Source organism: Scomber japonicus, chromosome 20 (assembly GCF_027409825.1).
Source record: "Scomber japonicus isolate fScoJap1 chromosome 20, fScoJap1.pri, whole genome shotgun sequence".
Lineage (NCBI taxonomy): Eukaryota > Metazoa > Chordata > Actinopteri > Scombriformes > Scombridae > Scomber > Scomber japonicus.
Genome location: NC_070597.1, coordinates 18,685,145 through 18,702,228, shown reverse-complemented (window position 1 = coordinate 18,702,228; position 17,084 = coordinate 18,685,145). Strand labels below are relative to the sequence as shown.

At 38.9% G+C, this 17,084-nt stretch overlaps 3 protein-coding genes across 3 annotated transcripts; all 3 read left to right on the top strand.

Annotated features, from left to right (window-relative positions):
* The first annotated feature begins 1,781 nt into the window (after positions 1 to 1,781).
* On the top strand, positions 1,782 to 3,909 carry LOC128380976 (parvalbumin, thymic-like). The gene is made up of 4 exons (XM_053340879.1): positions 1,782 to 1,842; positions 2,031 to 2,163; positions 2,404 to 2,513; positions 3,721 to 3,909. The coding sequence occupies exons 1-4, from the start codon at positions 1,782 to 1,784 to the stop codon at positions 3,747 to 3,749; spliced, it is 333 nt and encodes a 110-aa protein (XP_053196854.1). The 3' UTR covers positions 3,750 to 3,909.
* A 4,621-nt stretch (positions 3,910 to 8,530) lies between these two features.
* LOC128380962 (parvalbumin alpha) lies at positions 8,531 to 9,804 on the top strand. The gene is made up of 4 exons (XM_053340863.1): positions 8,531 to 8,591; positions 9,024 to 9,156; positions 9,577 to 9,686; positions 9,779 to 9,804. Exons 1-4 carry the CDS (start codon positions 8,531 to 8,533, stop codon positions 9,802 to 9,804), a joined length of 330 nt encoding a protein of 109 aa, XP_053196838.1.
* Positions 9,805 to 13,727: 3,923 nt separating this feature from the next.
* Positions 13,728 to 16,658, top strand: pvalb9 (parvalbumin 9). Its single transcript, XM_053340883.1, has 4 exons — positions 13,728 to 13,788; positions 14,444 to 14,576; positions 15,455 to 15,564; positions 16,633 to 16,658. Exons 1-4 carry the CDS (start codon positions 13,728 to 13,730, stop codon positions 16,656 to 16,658), a joined length of 330 nt encoding a protein of 109 aa, XP_053196858.1.
* The last annotated feature ends 426 nt before the right edge of the window (positions 16,659 to 17,084 follow it).

Sequence of the window (17,084 nt, the reverse complement as noted above, 5' to 3'; positions counted from 1 at the left end):
GTCTGTCTTTTCCTTTCTGTCCCATCCCCCTCTTCCTCCTCTCATCCAGCGCTCCATCACACAGGAAGCCTGGTCTTCCTGAAAACAAGCATCGGAGCGTGGAAAGGGACAAGGCCGAGGGGGGCAGGTACGTGAGGGGGAGCAGAGGATGTTTTTGTCGTTTCTCTGCCCCTCTGGCTGATGCAGGCCTCACTGCGGTCCATCCTGAGGAAATCAGGCTCACGTCACTCTGGCCAGGCCTTGGGCCCACACGTGCTGCCTGGTAGGGCCGGTGTGACGCAGTAACTGCACTCCCTCACACATGGGAGCCATAAAGACTTATGTGGACTAAAATAGTGAAAAATAAAGCTTTGCAAATTATAACAACATTAACTAGCAGGAGAAGTTGAATTGCATTTCAGTCACAAAAAAGCAATCATATGCGTCTTGGGGAGATATTGTGAGGAATGTGTGTTTTACCAGAACAAAAGTCTATATCTTTGCCAACTAACCTCATGCTGTTTCCTGTACATAATGGTCGCAGACTGCCAAGCCCCCTGCAAGTGTGAGAATTCCTCAGCAGGTGGTTTCCACAGACTCCCATTGACTGATTTATGTTATTAAAAAAATCCATGTATGACACTAGTTTGTGCCGGGACATAATGAGATCATCAAGAATACACAGTATGAAAAAAGCAAAATGGACTCTCAACCGTCAAAGATTTTTAATTTCAGCCAGTGTTGAAACGCATACATTTAAAGCCCCTGTATAGAATTAGAAAATGCCCAATTGCTGCATCCAGCAGTGGTAGAATAAAAAGGTAGCAAAGAGTTTAATTCTTGAAAAATGTCCTAGCTTGACAGATTGTGGGTATCAGTACACAAATAATACAAATGTTTAGTTCTAAAGTCCATTATATGTCCACATTGGACATTATTCATTGATTAAAACTGCAGCCAGAAATTCAAACCTAGTCCAGCTGCAACACAAGTTAAAAAGGTTGTACCATACAAGCTAGTTTGTATGATTCATTTAAAGTGAAGTGTAAAAGAGGTGGCTAATACGTAATATGGTCAGTTGGTAAAATTATATTTATAATGATGTAAACTAAAAAGAGTTTTCATTATTATTCACAAAATAACACAACATAATTTAAAAAAAAACAAAACCCAGTAACATTAGAGAGGATGTTTAAAGGAACACTCACTCGTTTGAGAACAGAGCTCTTCATATGCTAAATGTAGCATTTAGGAAGAAGACAACTATGAGTGGAGACATCTCCATGGAGCACAGCCTGAAAGTGACAGGGGCCAGAATAACAGGATGTTTACAGCCTGCGGAAACAATGCCAGGGATGACCACGAGCAGGCAGCAACATGCAGCCTCTAGCTGGAAATAAGAGTGTAGAGGAAACACAGGCCAGCCAGGTTCCCTACAGATGCACCAAATATAACCTCACTAACTGCCATTTTGTTTACAGAAAGGTGCAGTCTGACTTTGATTTGTTTTGGGAGATTTGAATCCACTATAACCCCTGACCCCTGGAGAAACCACTTTACAAAAGCTGTGCAATGGCAAGATTCTCTGTCTTTCAGGCTCTCTTTCACACACAGATAAACACACACACACACACTGATGGCTGAAGTGGTCAGCTGTAGGTGACAGTGGACAGAAGGACACTGGTGGTTTCTGACACTGGGGGTTGAAGCCTTTTCACTGTGACCAGTTGTCTCTTTCTGTTCATCAGCAGTCACATATTGCACCAGGCTGCAACATCGATCACAACAGACTCTCCATCATCATGTCTATCACTGACTTTCTATCAGTCTCGGACATTACCTCAGCTATTAATGCATGTAAAGGTGAGGAAATGAATGTCTATGGGCTGTGTGATGAAAATGAGTGCTTATGTATTGCATTATTGCTCTCATGCCAGTACTGTATGTGAGGCCTTTATTTCTTCATTTTACTGTAGCTGCATGATATTTTAAAACACAGGTTGTCTAATGTTAATAATCATTTGCACTTCTTTATGTCGTTTTACTTTCAGCAAAGGATTCATTTAGCCCAAAGATGTTTTTCAGAACGGTGGGTTTATCCAGGAAAACTCCAACAGAGATTGAGAGGGTCTTTAAGATTTTGGACCAGGACAAAAGCGGCTTCATAGAACAGGATGAGTTACAGTTGAGTTTGATACACAGCCTGATATGAATGTCTATCTATTTCAGTTAATGGATCAAGCTATATTTCACCAACTTGTAAACAGCTTGGTATTATCTGACCTGCAGTATCATGTTATAGTATGAAATGTAGTAGAATTCACATGTTTATCCCCATTGTTCTATTTTATGTTGTTGTTGTCATTTATGTGTTTGATGTTGTTCTGTAACTGCGGCACCTCCTCCCTGATCTCTCTACATCAGGCTGTTCCTGCAGAACTTCTCCAAAGGAGCGAGGCCCCTGACTGCAGCTGAGACCAGAGCTTTCCTGCTGGAGGGAGACTCGGACGGTGATGGGAAGATCGGCTGGGAAGGTAAAGCTGAGGGGGCTAAACCATAGAAGCTGAGTAGAGGTCTGCACCTTATTTTTTATTTTGCCCTCTTGTGCAAGAAGAAACTAGAGACTGAGAGGTGATTGTGATAATGGCCTGTATTTTGACCTGTACTTTAATTATAAGTAAGTATATTCTAAATTGCAGAAGTATGAGTAAAAATGTTTTTGCTGTGAGTAATAATACATATTTATCAAGTTTCTTACTTACAGTTTAGATTGGAAGTAATTAAATGTAAATGTATGCAATGAGCTGAAACAGCCAATTAGATATGTGCCATACTTTTTTTTTTTTAAATTAACATACACATCCTTAATTACAGCAACATGTTGTTCTCTATAAACATTACATTTGAAATTTAAGTTTTGATAAAGGTTAATTTTATTTGTGTGAAATCCTTCACATCTCCAGTAGCAATACAAATGTGAAGCAACAGAATATTATTACGATACATGAAAATACAAATGTGGGTGAAATACCTGAAGATTTACTCAATCAGTGTTACTGCAAACAAATTCAGTACCAGCTTTATTTTTGTTGTTTATTCATGAATTTCAGAAGAAATTAATTAATCAGCAATTATTATTATTATAGTCAATTCATTGTTTCAGTTTTCAGCAAAAAAAAAAAAAAAAATAATAAAAAAAAAAAATGTTTTGAAGGTTTTGAGCTTCTCAGAGGTGAAAAATGTACTGTCTTCCATTGTCATATATTTTAGAAAATTAAATACATTTATTTTTTACATTTACATTAGATAAATTGGTAAGGAAAATAATTGTTCATTTGCTCCCCTGAAGAGTGTAATAAAAGAGGAAAAGTGGTGTAACATACTCCAGTCATTATAGTCATCATTAAACACTTAAATTTAAGAACATTTTTTTAAATGATAAAATATGTGATAAATAGTTCTTATAATTACATTGTTTTGTTTTATTTTCCACTGGAGTCCAAAATTTCACTCACAGCCGTTAATGGTGAGTCAGTGGCTGCACAGTGGTCTCCAGTTAACACTCTTTCATCTCTATACTTTTCTTCACCTGTTGTCAGGCAACTAAAATACAGCCACAACTACTGGAATTACACACCTTAGAATTGAAGGTTATGTTTGTAATGTCTTCTAGTTGTAATTTTATCAAAAGAATTAGGAAGAGAATAGAATCCAAATATCTCTTTTTTCTCTTTTTTTCAGAGTTTTCTGCGATGGTCAAGTCTTCATAAGTCCTGCATGACCCCCACATGTTTTGCTGTATAATGATCTTATGATGACTTTGATTTATAATGTTGGTTAGCTACAGTAAATAACTTCTAGAGATTTTATGTGATTAGATCAGTGCTTGTCAAACTTTTTCACACCAAGGACCCCTAAACTGACACAAGTTAGACCCCCACCAGATTTTGTCCCAGGGTCCCCCATCTGATAAGATCTTTGCTTTTTTATGTTTTATTACAGAAAGTGTATGAAACCACAATAGCCATACATTCTGTCATTATGTTACTTATGGATGGGATTATAATTGAAAAGAAATATTATTCTGCTTTTAGATTGGGAGCCCTTGGAGTCTCCTGAAGGACCCCTGGAGGGCCACTGGTTTAGAATAGTAAAACATGTTGTAGTTATTGCACAACAAAATGTAATAAAACAATCATAATACACATTTCCTCTCTGTCATGTGTATTTCTCCAACAGACAAGTTAATAATAATAAAAATACTTTTGTCAGTGAAATATTGAGGTGTGATTTCTCCTGTTTACATCCAGTGAGAGCCGTATCAACACGAACTCTCTCATGTGCGTCATGTTATGATGTTATATTGAGAGCTGGGAGAGGTTCAGCCTGTCCAGCAGCTGGGAGGCTTTGGTTTCCCCATGAAGCGACATGAGTAACTTTCCGCTGTGCAAATGAAGTGTTTGGCATTCTGGCAGCCTTCTCAATTTGACACCTTAGATTAGAGTAATTTGGTATGAAGTCTATGTTTACACTCAGACAACATGTACAAAACATTTAATACACTTTCTTTTTAATGCTTTCATAGATGCAACTATTTTAGCTTAAAGATTGTTTTCATATTTGCTTTTCTATGGCCACCATCATGGCTATAGAAAAGTCACTTTTTGGAGGATTTTGGTACCATGAAGATCAGATTTCTTTCGGCTCTGTCTTCATTCTGTGCGTTACTTTAAGAACATTCGAACATTTTTCACTCATTCTAAGTTGAAATGAAGCAAGAAACGATACCCAGGCTTACAGTAAATGGGTCTATTCATGTTTTGTAAAACAAGCCTTCAGTATACGAAACTCATACGGAAGAAAACTGAAAGTTAAGTTATGGGTGTCACCAATATCATCAACTATAGGTTTCTATGAATCTGAGATTTTCTGAAATTAAAATGAGTTCCTGACTTCCCTGTCTTAAAAGAAAAGCACAACCCTGCTCTTTGACAACAAATGTGTTTACCTGCCTTTTGAGTGTCACACAAGGACTTTAACTCCCTGTATTGTAACCAATAGTGTTTCTGTACATTGACAATGTACACCATAATTTTCTCTTTTGGTTTAGAAAGAAAATGTTTTTTACATTTGCATTTCCTCCTGTCAGGACAGGATTCGTTAAATTAGTAGTCCAGATTTATGGCACCCTGTTCTCAACCCTGACATTTATTGGTGTGAATAGCAGATGCGGTGAGTTGTGCACAGAGAGGATTTTGGCCCAGACTGTTGGATCAGAGGCAATCCTCTGTGAAAACAGTTATGGGAAGACTCAGTGTGTCTGGCAGAGGTTCAGCAGCACTGTCCCGAGGAGTGCTCGCAGTGACCCAGCAGATTAGCTGTGGTGCAGGATAAAGTTTCTGTGCCAGCACATTTACAGGACTTTTGTCAATGAGGCACATTTATTTGCAAATTTCACTTAGATGGAAATCTGCTGCTGGCAAAGTGACAGGCAATACGTGCTGTTTCTATTTCTGAACAAACACCTGCTCTCAGGTGAAGTGTTAAAGAAATTAAGTCGACTTGTAGTTCACACACACACACACACACACACACACACACACACACACACACACACACACACACACAAAGTAAAACACAAAAAAAACTGCTGAAGCTTCTGTGGTCAGATCTGTGGTTTTTTAAGCAATTCCAGTTTACCAGCCCTAGATATTTATAATGTCTTACTAAAATTGAGGTTTAGTTAGTATTTCTCAGAAATGTACATTTTTAAATCAGAGATGGAGAGAATGATGGGGAGCGCTTTCCACTGTCTTGAATTACACAAGTTCATATCATAGCTTGTTGGGTTTCATCTCTGCTGTGAGATATTTGTAATCATAAGCTGATATTGAAGTAGGGCAGGAATAGTTACAGTATCTGTGTCGTTTGAGGTGAGAGACCTCACTTGACCACAGCAAACGCTAAAGGCCATAGGATTATAGTTTGACAAAGCTTTTAAGAAGATTTGAAACAAAGAAGAATGAAAGAGTGAAATGTTAGAAAAACAATGTCAGTAACCTCTCTGGCGGGGGAAAGAACACACACCTGAAACTACTGAAATGAAAGACAATTACACAAGATACTCAAACTGAAAAGAGTTTAGCAGGAACTGAGACTGCAATTAAATTACCTAAAGGGATAAAAACTGAATGTTGTCTGTATAGGTTTGGTAAAAGATGTGTACAGGAAATTAAATTTGCTGATATTTAAATATTAATAATTCATAGATCACAATAATCACCGGACCATCTCAACACTGCCACCTGATGTGTAGAAGTTGCATAACAGGCTTCAGAAAAAAGCCATTCAGAGCAAATACGGACATGGAAAGAGCCCCATACCTTCTCTTCAGTTAATGTCAGTGTTTTTCTGCAGTGTGAGAAGTCCTTATACAACCATGGGATGCCTCACTTAAAGTGTGAAGAAAAAGATGATGATGATAACGGTGATAATGATGATGATGCTGATGCAGATGATATCAACTTTCAGTGTTTCCTAAAAATAGCATCACATATAGTCGTCATGGTAAGGAGAAATTGTCTGATTGTCTGGGTGTCAGATGTCAGCTGCTCCTCACCTTCGTGTAAAGGGACCATGATGATGTGCTATTAACGTAGATTCATCTCTGTGCTCTCCAATCAAACTCTTCCCTTCTCTGCTGCTGTAGCACATGGTGAAAACTTTAAGATCCCATTATCTTCTTGTTTCAGAGATTTTATATTTCCTAATTGTACACCCTTCGACAAAAGACTCACCTTAAATGAATAAATTTGCAATAAACTGTACAGACTGATCCATCCAAAATTAGACACTTGCCCTCTGCAGTGCAGGTGTGCAACTTTTAGGTCAAAATATGCAGAATTCGAGAAATAAAAGAAGTAGTGAAACAATTTGTCAATAAAAATAATAAGAGCGGTTGGTGGGAATATTATGTATTTCTAAGGTTTTGTTTCAGACAGTCTCGTGTCCACAAGTGCTACCATGAAGCCAAACGCTAGAACAGAGAAATGCTGAATAAATTCATGTAATGACCTGTGTCAAAATATCTAAACACATACACAAGACATTTTAAAAATGTAATAGTATACATACACGTTTACTACTATATCATACCCTGTGATAATCAATCACTGCTACAAGACCTCTCTGACACTGGAATGCCAGCCAAGTCATTGCAGACATTTTACGCATGCCAATTACGCACAGGCTCGTTCTGCACGGTGGAGAGGGCACGCGTGGGTCGTTAATCACCATTGGTGATGGTGTTAATGTACACAGAGCGTAACTTCTGCTTTACTACAGGTTACACAAGCGGTAACTACACTGCATTTCATTCATCATTTCTTTATTTAGGTACAGTCGGCCATCTGAAAAGACAGAAATGGTGTGCAGATAATATGTGTTAAAGATATATACATTGAAACTAAATGAAACTAAAGAGTCAATTCAGGCTTTGACTATTAAAAATACTTTATACAATGTTTAAACTGCTGATATTATGGCACATTCAACATTAAATTAGGTTTTTAAGAGCAAGGCAAAAACATTGTCATTATCACACAAACCTGACTGATGACATAATAAGTCTTAATAAGCAGCTACAGTACCATAAACCTGTTTACACCTGATTATTTGATATAACAGCCGTACACAATATAAAGGTTTACCTTAGTCTTTTATCCATATTGTGCTCCACAGTTTAACACGATGCACTACATGGTCACAGAGTACACTACAACCAAATCAGCAGCGTATATTATTAGCCCTATGCAATATCAAGCACTTTTGCATAGGACCACACTTAGCCTTCCATTTAAGCAACTTCATTTATGTACATATAAATAGAACAGCTCTGTCTACTGGACACATTTTTCGACCGACTGCTTTGACTGCTTTGCACACAGTGTCTGTTACATAGTCTATGCATCAGATTTCGGGTGAGTGAAGGTATATAAGCTTGTCAGAGTCGCTGAGGAGTTCACTGCAGTGAGCAGATTCATCTGAGAGAATCTTCTGTAGTCTTAGAGATAACCTTAAAGATAAGGTGAGTTTCACTGAGGAGCTCCAGACGTTTAGCAAGTCTACCGCCTGAGCCAAAGAAAGTTGCAGGGCTTCAACTTCATGCAATGGGATATTAATCAAGAAAGGGTCCCACGAGGCCATATTCTGAATATCAGAAGCTCAGAGTTTGGCTTTGGATTAACTAAGGAACCAAATCGACACAGCTTCAAAGGATCTTTTGTCTAGGAGGGCTTGAAAGATTGGACTACCTTTTGTGATCATCTGTGCCTTGTCTTTCGGGGCTGCCAGAAAGGAATACTCACAGAGAGCGACTGTGAAATAACTAAGATTAGCTTTGTAACTCTGATGTTGTATTCTGATGTGCAGTGAGGGAATTTAACAGATAACATGCTTAGATGAAAAATAAAATTGCTTTATCCTGTCTGATTTGCCACAGCTGACCTGATGAATTGATGTCTTGTCCTCTGCTCTCCTCCCTCAGCTAAAAATGGCATTTGCAGGAATTCTGACCGATGCTGACATCACTGCAGCCCTTGCTGAATGCCAAGGTAAAACCCATGATGGAAATGACAGAGTGCAGCATTATAACTTAGGAAAGCCTAGATTATAGAAACCATACACCAAAATCTGCAGCTTGTTGAAGGATTACATTGCTATAGTGCAGAATCACATTACCAGATTACAGTGAGTTTGATGCATCTTTTCTGCATTTAACATTTCACGATAATCTTTTTAAAGATTATTTAGATCCAGCCACAACTCATACAAAATCTGCTTTTAATGTCTATATGTCATAGCAGGATGGACTTCTCCTATGTATCAGTATAGCCAATGTAAGAAAAGAAGCTAAAATAAATGAATGACAGTCAGAGCAGGGGTTGGAGCAAACAACAGCAACTAACCAAGACAGAACCAGTATAGCTGCAAAACACATTTCAGTTTATGTGATATGATCCTTCTCTTCTTCTGTCTTTTCACAGCTGCTGACTCCTTCAAGTACAAGGAGTTCTTCGCCAAGGTCGGCCTGGCTGCCAAGACCCCCGATGACATCAAGAAGGCCTTTGCCGTCATTGACCAGGACAAGAGCGGCTTCATTGAGGAGGATGAGCTGAAGTAAGCACCCTTTGTTAGATTTCATCTCCTCTGGAGACCTTGTAGCGTAGGGATCATCTTTCTTTTGGCCGCAGGGAAATCAGAATGATGTCAGTGGTTCAAAGCATCCGAGGAGCTCGGGCTACCGGGTGTTCTCCTTGGGAGTAACTCTATGCTCCCTCCTCTGGCGTCTCATGTTGTGAGGTGACAAAAAGTAGAGGAAAAAACAGAACAGCTATAGCCAGCTTGAAGTTGTTTTGCCCAATCAAGTACTTTTTATTGTCTGAATCAATTTAACTGGGAGAAATCTCTAACATCTCTTTTGGAGATCACCTTTACACGAGTGATCAAGCTAATGAAATATTCACAGGCATGTTTCTGTTCTAAAAATAAAGGCATATTCATCTTAACACAGTATTTCTCTCTGATTCTCTTTTCCAGGCTGTTCCTGCAGAACTTCTCTGCCAGTGCCAGGGCTCTGACTGATGCTGAGACCCAGGCATTTCTCAAGGCTGGTGACTCTGATGGCGACGGCAAGATTGGAATTGATGGTGAGAAAATGTCTTGAGGAACTTGACCCCTGACTCATGAATTTGTGAATGCAACACCCTTTTAACACTCTTCTTTCTGTCTGTCTCTGCAGAGTTTGCTGACTTGGTCAAGGCATAAACAAATGAACTGACCAACATCATACTTCACTACTCTAAAGGAACAACTTGAGCCAAGAAATACTCCTCTATACTCTTCTCCCATTCACTCTCTCTCTCTCAACTCTCCACTTTTGTACAATTGAGCTTTAAACTCCCCAACCACACAACAAAGTGATAACCCCTCTCTCTCTTGTCGTACTCACCCCTTTTTGCTGTCCACAATGAATGTACCTGACTAAGTGTAAAGCGTGGCTGACTTGTGTCTTTCTCTCTCTCTCTCTTCTGTCGTCGTTTTAACTATGTGAGTTTGCTTAGGATAAAATCAAGTGATCATGCACTTTTATTGGAAACGGACGGACGATGAGAAAACAATAAAGCTTCTTTTTCAATAACACAAGTCTGATCATGGTCTTTAATATTTGGTTGTGAAGTGACTAAACAAAGACAATCACAAAGAATAGTTCTCATGCAACGCCTCCTTAAAAATTTCTGAGAATTCTTCTTTTCCTGTTGCTACAGCTGATAGGAAACAGCAGGAATTGGTCTCGCTACTTGACAATTTCTGTGGTCTTCTCAGTTCTTACATTAAAGAAGATGATTTACCTGAGGAAACACATCCTACAAAGTAAATCTACCTAAAGATAACTATTTTTTTTAAATGTATAAAACCATAAATTGACCTCATAAGAGGAAAACTGTTTCTTTTAAGCAAATCTTAAGTGCATTTGTCAGAATCCATTATTAATGCAAAAGACCACTGGTTACAAATTATGATACATTTTCAGTTTTTTTCACTTAGAAATAGTATTCTACAAGGATTTTAGGGGGGGGGGGGGGCTCACCCAGCTGTGGTGATGTGATGCAGAGTAAAATACATAAGATTTAACCTCTTAATCTTGACTCTAAACTCCTGCTCCATTAATCCAGCTCTTATCTCATACAGTGAGCAGTGCATCTTTAATTCCCTATTGCGTCATTAAAGATGGAGCTGCACTGATGTGAAGCAACCACAAGGTGGCAGCTCCAATCTGTCCATAAGTCACAAGGCTTTCAGATGCTTGGTGGTTTTAGATTGCAAACCTGGAAGCTTCAATACAACAGATTGTTTTCTAGGCTTCAGATGAGTTAGGTGATTCACGTTTTAGTATAACTAGTAGATGTGAGACCACTGAAAAACCCTGTCACTCACAAAGCATAAGTCAGAGCTTCACAGCGTGTGAAACTTTTGAAGAATAATGAGCTTTATTCCCTTGGTTCTTGTTACAAAAAGCCCCCTCCCTGCTCTGATAATGCCATTAGTGCTGACTGGATTCACCAGAGATGCTGCTGTGTCAGTTGCTTTGACAGACCTCCCTTTGCAAGACAACCAACTCATCAGTTTAGAGTGGCCGGTTGTCATGGTAACCAGGTGCAGTAGCTTCACACAACTTTAAATTTGTGTTTGTCATGGTGTGTTTTTAACTCAGATCGTCAATTACAGTATTTCCAGATGAAAACAGTCGTAATACAGAAGAGAGACCCAGCATGCTACACACAAGTGAACAGAAAATGAGTTGGGTTTAAGTTAAATATTTTGTAAACCTCCTAAAGCATTTTTGCAATTATCCTCTTCTGTCACTGAAATAGATTTCTAGATGAAGATGTGTACTACTGGAAATCCAGTTCTGCTTTTAGTGCATAATCAGGATTATGTTCCATCAAGCATTTCCTTTTTTCATTTTTACTTTACTTCTCTCAGAGTGTGAGGGAAGTACATCATGGAAGTACATCAGGTACCAGTGAAGAGTGTCACTTTTACACTCCCAACATGAAGTATTATCACTGCAGTGTAAGCACCAAAGTTTTTTTTCAACCTGTAAAGCAGGTTTATTGGTCAGCAGAGTACACCCAAAACTGTGAAACAGTGAGGTTTTGAGTCCTTATTGCTTTTTACAGACAGAGCGTGCAATATCTGTGTGAGGCATAATGTAAGCTTACTGATGAGGATAACAATCCCCTGGCAGGTCAAAGATGATTTATGACCTGCTGCTCACTACAGTCATCTGAATTTAGGAGATTATTCACCAAAAAAAGAGAGAAAAAAAGGGCCTGATTAAATGTGAGATGTCTATAAGCTTTTACACGCACCTGCACACAGAGAGAGAGAGAGAGAGAGAGAGAGAGAGAGAGAGAGAGAGAGAGAGAGAGAGAGAGAGAGAGAGAGAGAGGGAGGATGGAGAAGTGGAAAAGGGAGGGGAGAGAGAGCCATGTAACACAGGAAAAAAGTTGACTGGACAAAAGCCATAGTGTTATGACAGTAAGGTTGGGAGTGAAGGGCAGTCTGTGACAGATAAAAACAGTAAAGGTTAACTGGACAGGTGTGCAGGTGAGCAACACGAGAAGGAGGTGGCTGGCTGCGGGAAAATTTGATCCCAGGGCAGGTTGGAAACTCAAGCATCCGTCAGCGCATCCACGCAGGCGTATATAAGACTGAGCCAGCTGTCAGCAGCCGCCACAAAAGCCTTATCTGCTGCTGCTGCTGCTGTTGCTGCTGCTGCTTTGGACCTGAAGACAGAGGAAACCCAGAAATCAGCGGTGAGTGTCGCAGCTAAACAGGGACACTTTCAAAACAGGTGTTGGCCAGGTGTGGTATCTACCTGCTCTTTTAAAGCTTGGCAGGATGCAGAGCTAGAAGTGGAACCATAGTTTTATTTTAATTTTATTTTGAATCTTTGCAGGGATTTTAGAAATGTTTTGGGCTTGTCAGAAATGTGTTATTCATAGTGTAGTATAGTTTTGGCACTAAATTCAAACCAAACTGTAAATATTAGAAATAAAAGCTGAGATAAAAGACCAAACATTTATTTCTGTAAGTTATTCCTACAAGACAGAAGTCATTTAATCATTAAATTATGTGAATTTTATTATTTTATTTTAAAATACCAGACATGAAAGAACAAGTGTTCCTTTGTGGCTCAGGGACTGTACTAAAATTATTAAGCAGCAGGGATGGTGAGGGGCTGGCTTAGAAAATTATGTATTTTATTATTTTTTAATTTTTTCTCAAAGGAGAGCAGGGGAGGCTGTTTTTTTTGTTTGTTTGTTTGTTTTTTGTTTTATTTTTTTGTTTGAACTTTGTCTTATGTTATTGTTTATTTATATGTATGAATTCTATTATTTTTTAAATGGAAAATTCAGCCTCTATCCCCACACTACTAATTTTCATTAAGTCCTTTCGCCAATTATCCTGCACAGCTAAACCAATTACGCAATGAAAAGGCAGCTAATAGCCTCAGTTATTAAGGGGTGCTGGGGGAAATCTGCTCAGATAGCCTCAGAATAGATCATAACACAATAATCATGGATTTATAAAGCAGAATACATTAAATATTTAGGCAGTATAAGTTTTTACATTGGCCAAAGTACATGTAAATTTGTGATTTCACTGATTTTCTGCATTTTCATTACTTTTGGACAAGTTATATTTACCAAATAATCAGTAGTGGAGTTTTGATAGGATCATAATATTAACCTAGATGCATCTGCAAATACAAAAAACATAATCCAACGGACTGAGAGCAAATCACAAAGCCTGAAGTAGTCGAGGGAACACCTCATGTGTTTGCCTGGGAGAGATAAAAAAAGTATGCACGTACGTGCATGAGTGTGTGCGTGCATCTGTGTGCATTGGTGTGTGTGTTTTGTGTGTGTCTGTGTGTCATGCAGTTAATCCAGTATGACACAGAAATGGACTGAAAGCAAAACACAAAGCCTGAAGTAGGTGAGGAAACACCTAATGTGTGCCTGAGAGAGAAAAATGTGTGTGTGTGTATGTGTGTGTGTGTGTGTGTGTGTGTGTGTGTGTGTGTGTGTGTGTGTGTGTGTGTGTGTGTGTGTGTGTGTGTGTGTGTGTGGATTTGTGTGTGAGTAATTTTAGTTTTTCTTTTACCCTACAGGACCAACATGTCTCTCACTTCCATCCTTTCAGCTGAAGCCATTGAAAATGCTATCAAGGACTGTCAAGGTATTTTCTGCATGCACACACACACACACACACACACACACACACACACACACACACACACACACACAAACACACACACACACACATACACACATACATACACATGCATATACAAACACACACATGCACACGCACACACACACACACACACACACACACACACACACACACACACATCCAGCAAATTAGGCAGAATACACTTGAACATTATGATAATACCTTAATGGATTCTATAGAGTATACATAGTAAAGCTAACTGAAGAAATGCACATCTTTGATAAAAAAAATCCCCACAATCATCCGGATCCGCAATTGAGAACTCATAATCTGTGTTGCATTTGGTCGCTCTCAGATGTTCCATTTCCGATATTGTTCAGTATCCTCTCTACTGGCAGCTCCAACTGAAAGATAATGAAATCCAAATTTGAAAAGGTTTTTAATCATCTTGTCTGTTTTAATGGAGGCATGTGTCTGCTAACCTTCAACAAAAACACAGGGGTGGAAAATCTCCCACCTGGACAGCAGCCACACGCGCTATTTTAATCTCCAAATCAGCTCCCAACCTGGTGAAACTGGAGGGCCAGCATTTACCCTGTCCTTGCATGTGTGTGTTTTTTTTAAATAGAATTTCATATGTAATTGCATGTGTTTCCAGCTCCGGATACATTCTGCTACAAAAAGTTTTTCAAGCTGTGTGGCCTCTCATCAAAGACACCCCAGGAGGTCAAAAATGTCTTCCAGATCCTTGATGAGGACGACAGCGGCTACATCGAGGAGTCTGAGCTCAAGTGTGTAAAACCGTAACACAATCATGCACAATCACAGCATGATTGTTAGGATGTACTAGACTAGAGTTTTAATAAGTTACAGAGCTTAGTATGATATGTACAGACGGTTGACAAATCAATGTAAAATGTAAAAAACAGCCTTAACAGTGTCTTAGTGAGGTGTTCACCACGTCTTGGCATTGATTTTCAAAGTCTCTGAACTCTACTGGAGGGATGAACACCATTCTTCCACAAGATATTCCTCCATTTAGTGTTTTGATGACAGTTGTGGAAATTGCTGTCCAACACATTGGTCCACAGTCGCCCATATGTGTTCAATTGGGTTGAGATCTGGTGTGTGAAGGCCACAGCATATGATTCATATCACAGTGACCACACGTGCCCTATGGACAGGGGCATCCTGGAAGAGCCCACTCCCATCAGGATAGAAATGTTTCATCATAGGATAAAGGTGATTAATCATGCCAACTTTAATGATTTGCAGTGACCCTTCTATCTAAGGGGATGAGTGGACCCAAACCATGCCAGCAAAAGGCTACCGAATCACCTCACTGCAGGGGTCAAGCAGGCCTGTTCCGGTTTTTCCACTAATTTGTCACCCGTCTGTGTTTGCATCTGTGCGAGAGGTTTACTCCACAAACCACGCAGCAGAATTAAAAAGGATTGCAATCATTAAGCTGTCTGTTTGTGTTATCTAATTCACCTTTATTTTGTCGTGTGATAAGAGCTTGGCTTGAGCTGTCTAATTTTGGTAATGTGTGTGTGTCCTCTGCATGTCTCAGTCAACAGTGAAATAACAGTCAATTCATTACAGCGAATACACACAGTACTTTTTTTTCTAAATGTGTGTGTGTGTGTGTGTGTGTGTGTGTGTCTAGGTTCTTCCTGCAGAGGTTTGTCCCTGGGGCGCGAACACTGACTGATGCAGAAACCAAGAGCTTCATCTCAGCGGCTGATGATGACAGTGATGGCAAAATTGGAGTAGAGGGTCAGTATCTGATTTCCCTGAATGTATTTAGAACAAACTCTTGATGCAAGCAGGAATGATCTCATTAGTTGGTTGAAATCGCAAAGAAACAGACTGTATCAACAGATCATTTCATCCAGTTTAGCACTATTTTGACTTACTAAACATGCATTATAGCCATTAGAAATTATTGAGGATAGATTTTTAAAGTTGACCAAATTCAATGCTAGTTCATGCTACCCATAAATTGTCATGTTTGCCTATTTCTAGTGAAGCAAGACGATTGTTTACCTGCTGACTTTATACTGTAGTCCTATAGTTGTGTCATTTTTGGGTGCTTCTGAAATCTGTGGTGTTTTGAAGCTGCTCATTAAAGTTTAAATCAACTATTTAGATAATATCTACCTCCAGAGATGCTCATCCTGAAGAAAACTATCTGTAGGACAGTTTGGCTGTACTGAAGCTTGTAGTTTTCAGTGCTGATATGTGGATATGAAGTATTCTTGGAAAACAACCAAAGATTTATCTCTATATTGAGGCACCGGTGCACATTGTTCCTCCCACATAGGTTTAACTAAACTATTAAAAGTATTTCTGACAATGAAAATCTCTCTGTGTAAAGCCAGTCTTTATAAAATATTGGATAAGTATTTTCACTGAAGAGGTTTGGTTAAATCTGTATTTTGAGCTCAAAGCTGAATATTTCTGTTTGTACTTGATGTGCTCTCAGCAACGAAAACACCAGCTTAATGTACCACAGAGAGGTGTAACAGACTTTTTTTTTAACATAGTGCCATGTAGAAACCATCTGTACTTTACACTCATGACCTCCGAATTCTGCTTATTTGTCCCCATTTTACCCATCATTCAATTAGCAGAACTATCTGAGCTTAGCTGCCTTATGTAATAGGATCAAGGATTTGGACTATTTAATGAAGATGATTTCAGTCTGTGTTTCTCTAGATTTTCCAGTGTTTAGTGTTAACTCAAAATTCAATAAAAGATGTAGAGATTCTGCATTCAGATGAATGTCAATGGAAAACAGTTCAGTGATTCATGTCTGATTCAATGAGCTTCATCTTTCTACAGAATTCCAGACTATGGTCCTGTCCTGAGTTTTGCAGATGAAGAGAGCTTCAAGTCTTACAGTCTTCAGTCCTCTCCCCACCTCTAGAGTTTATTGAACCCAGCTAATAGAGTGCATTCATTATCTTTAAATGACCCTTTGTCCATTTAAAGACACATGTTTTTAATTAGTCTTCTACCTGTGGTGGTCCTTGTTTTCCTATCCGCACAAACCTCACCTCAGACAATGAATGAGATCAATAAACATGTGTAAACATCCATTGTGTCTTTATTCTTATTGCTTATTAAAAATCATTACATTGGTGCACAAATCCCTTTAAAATTATTCCTTGTATCACATTCCAGATAAAGAAAATGTCACATGCAACAATAATATGTGAATCCCCTGTTCATATACTGTAAACAACATGAAAGAGAGCAGGGGATAAAAACATCATGTTCATAGTTTTTCTGAA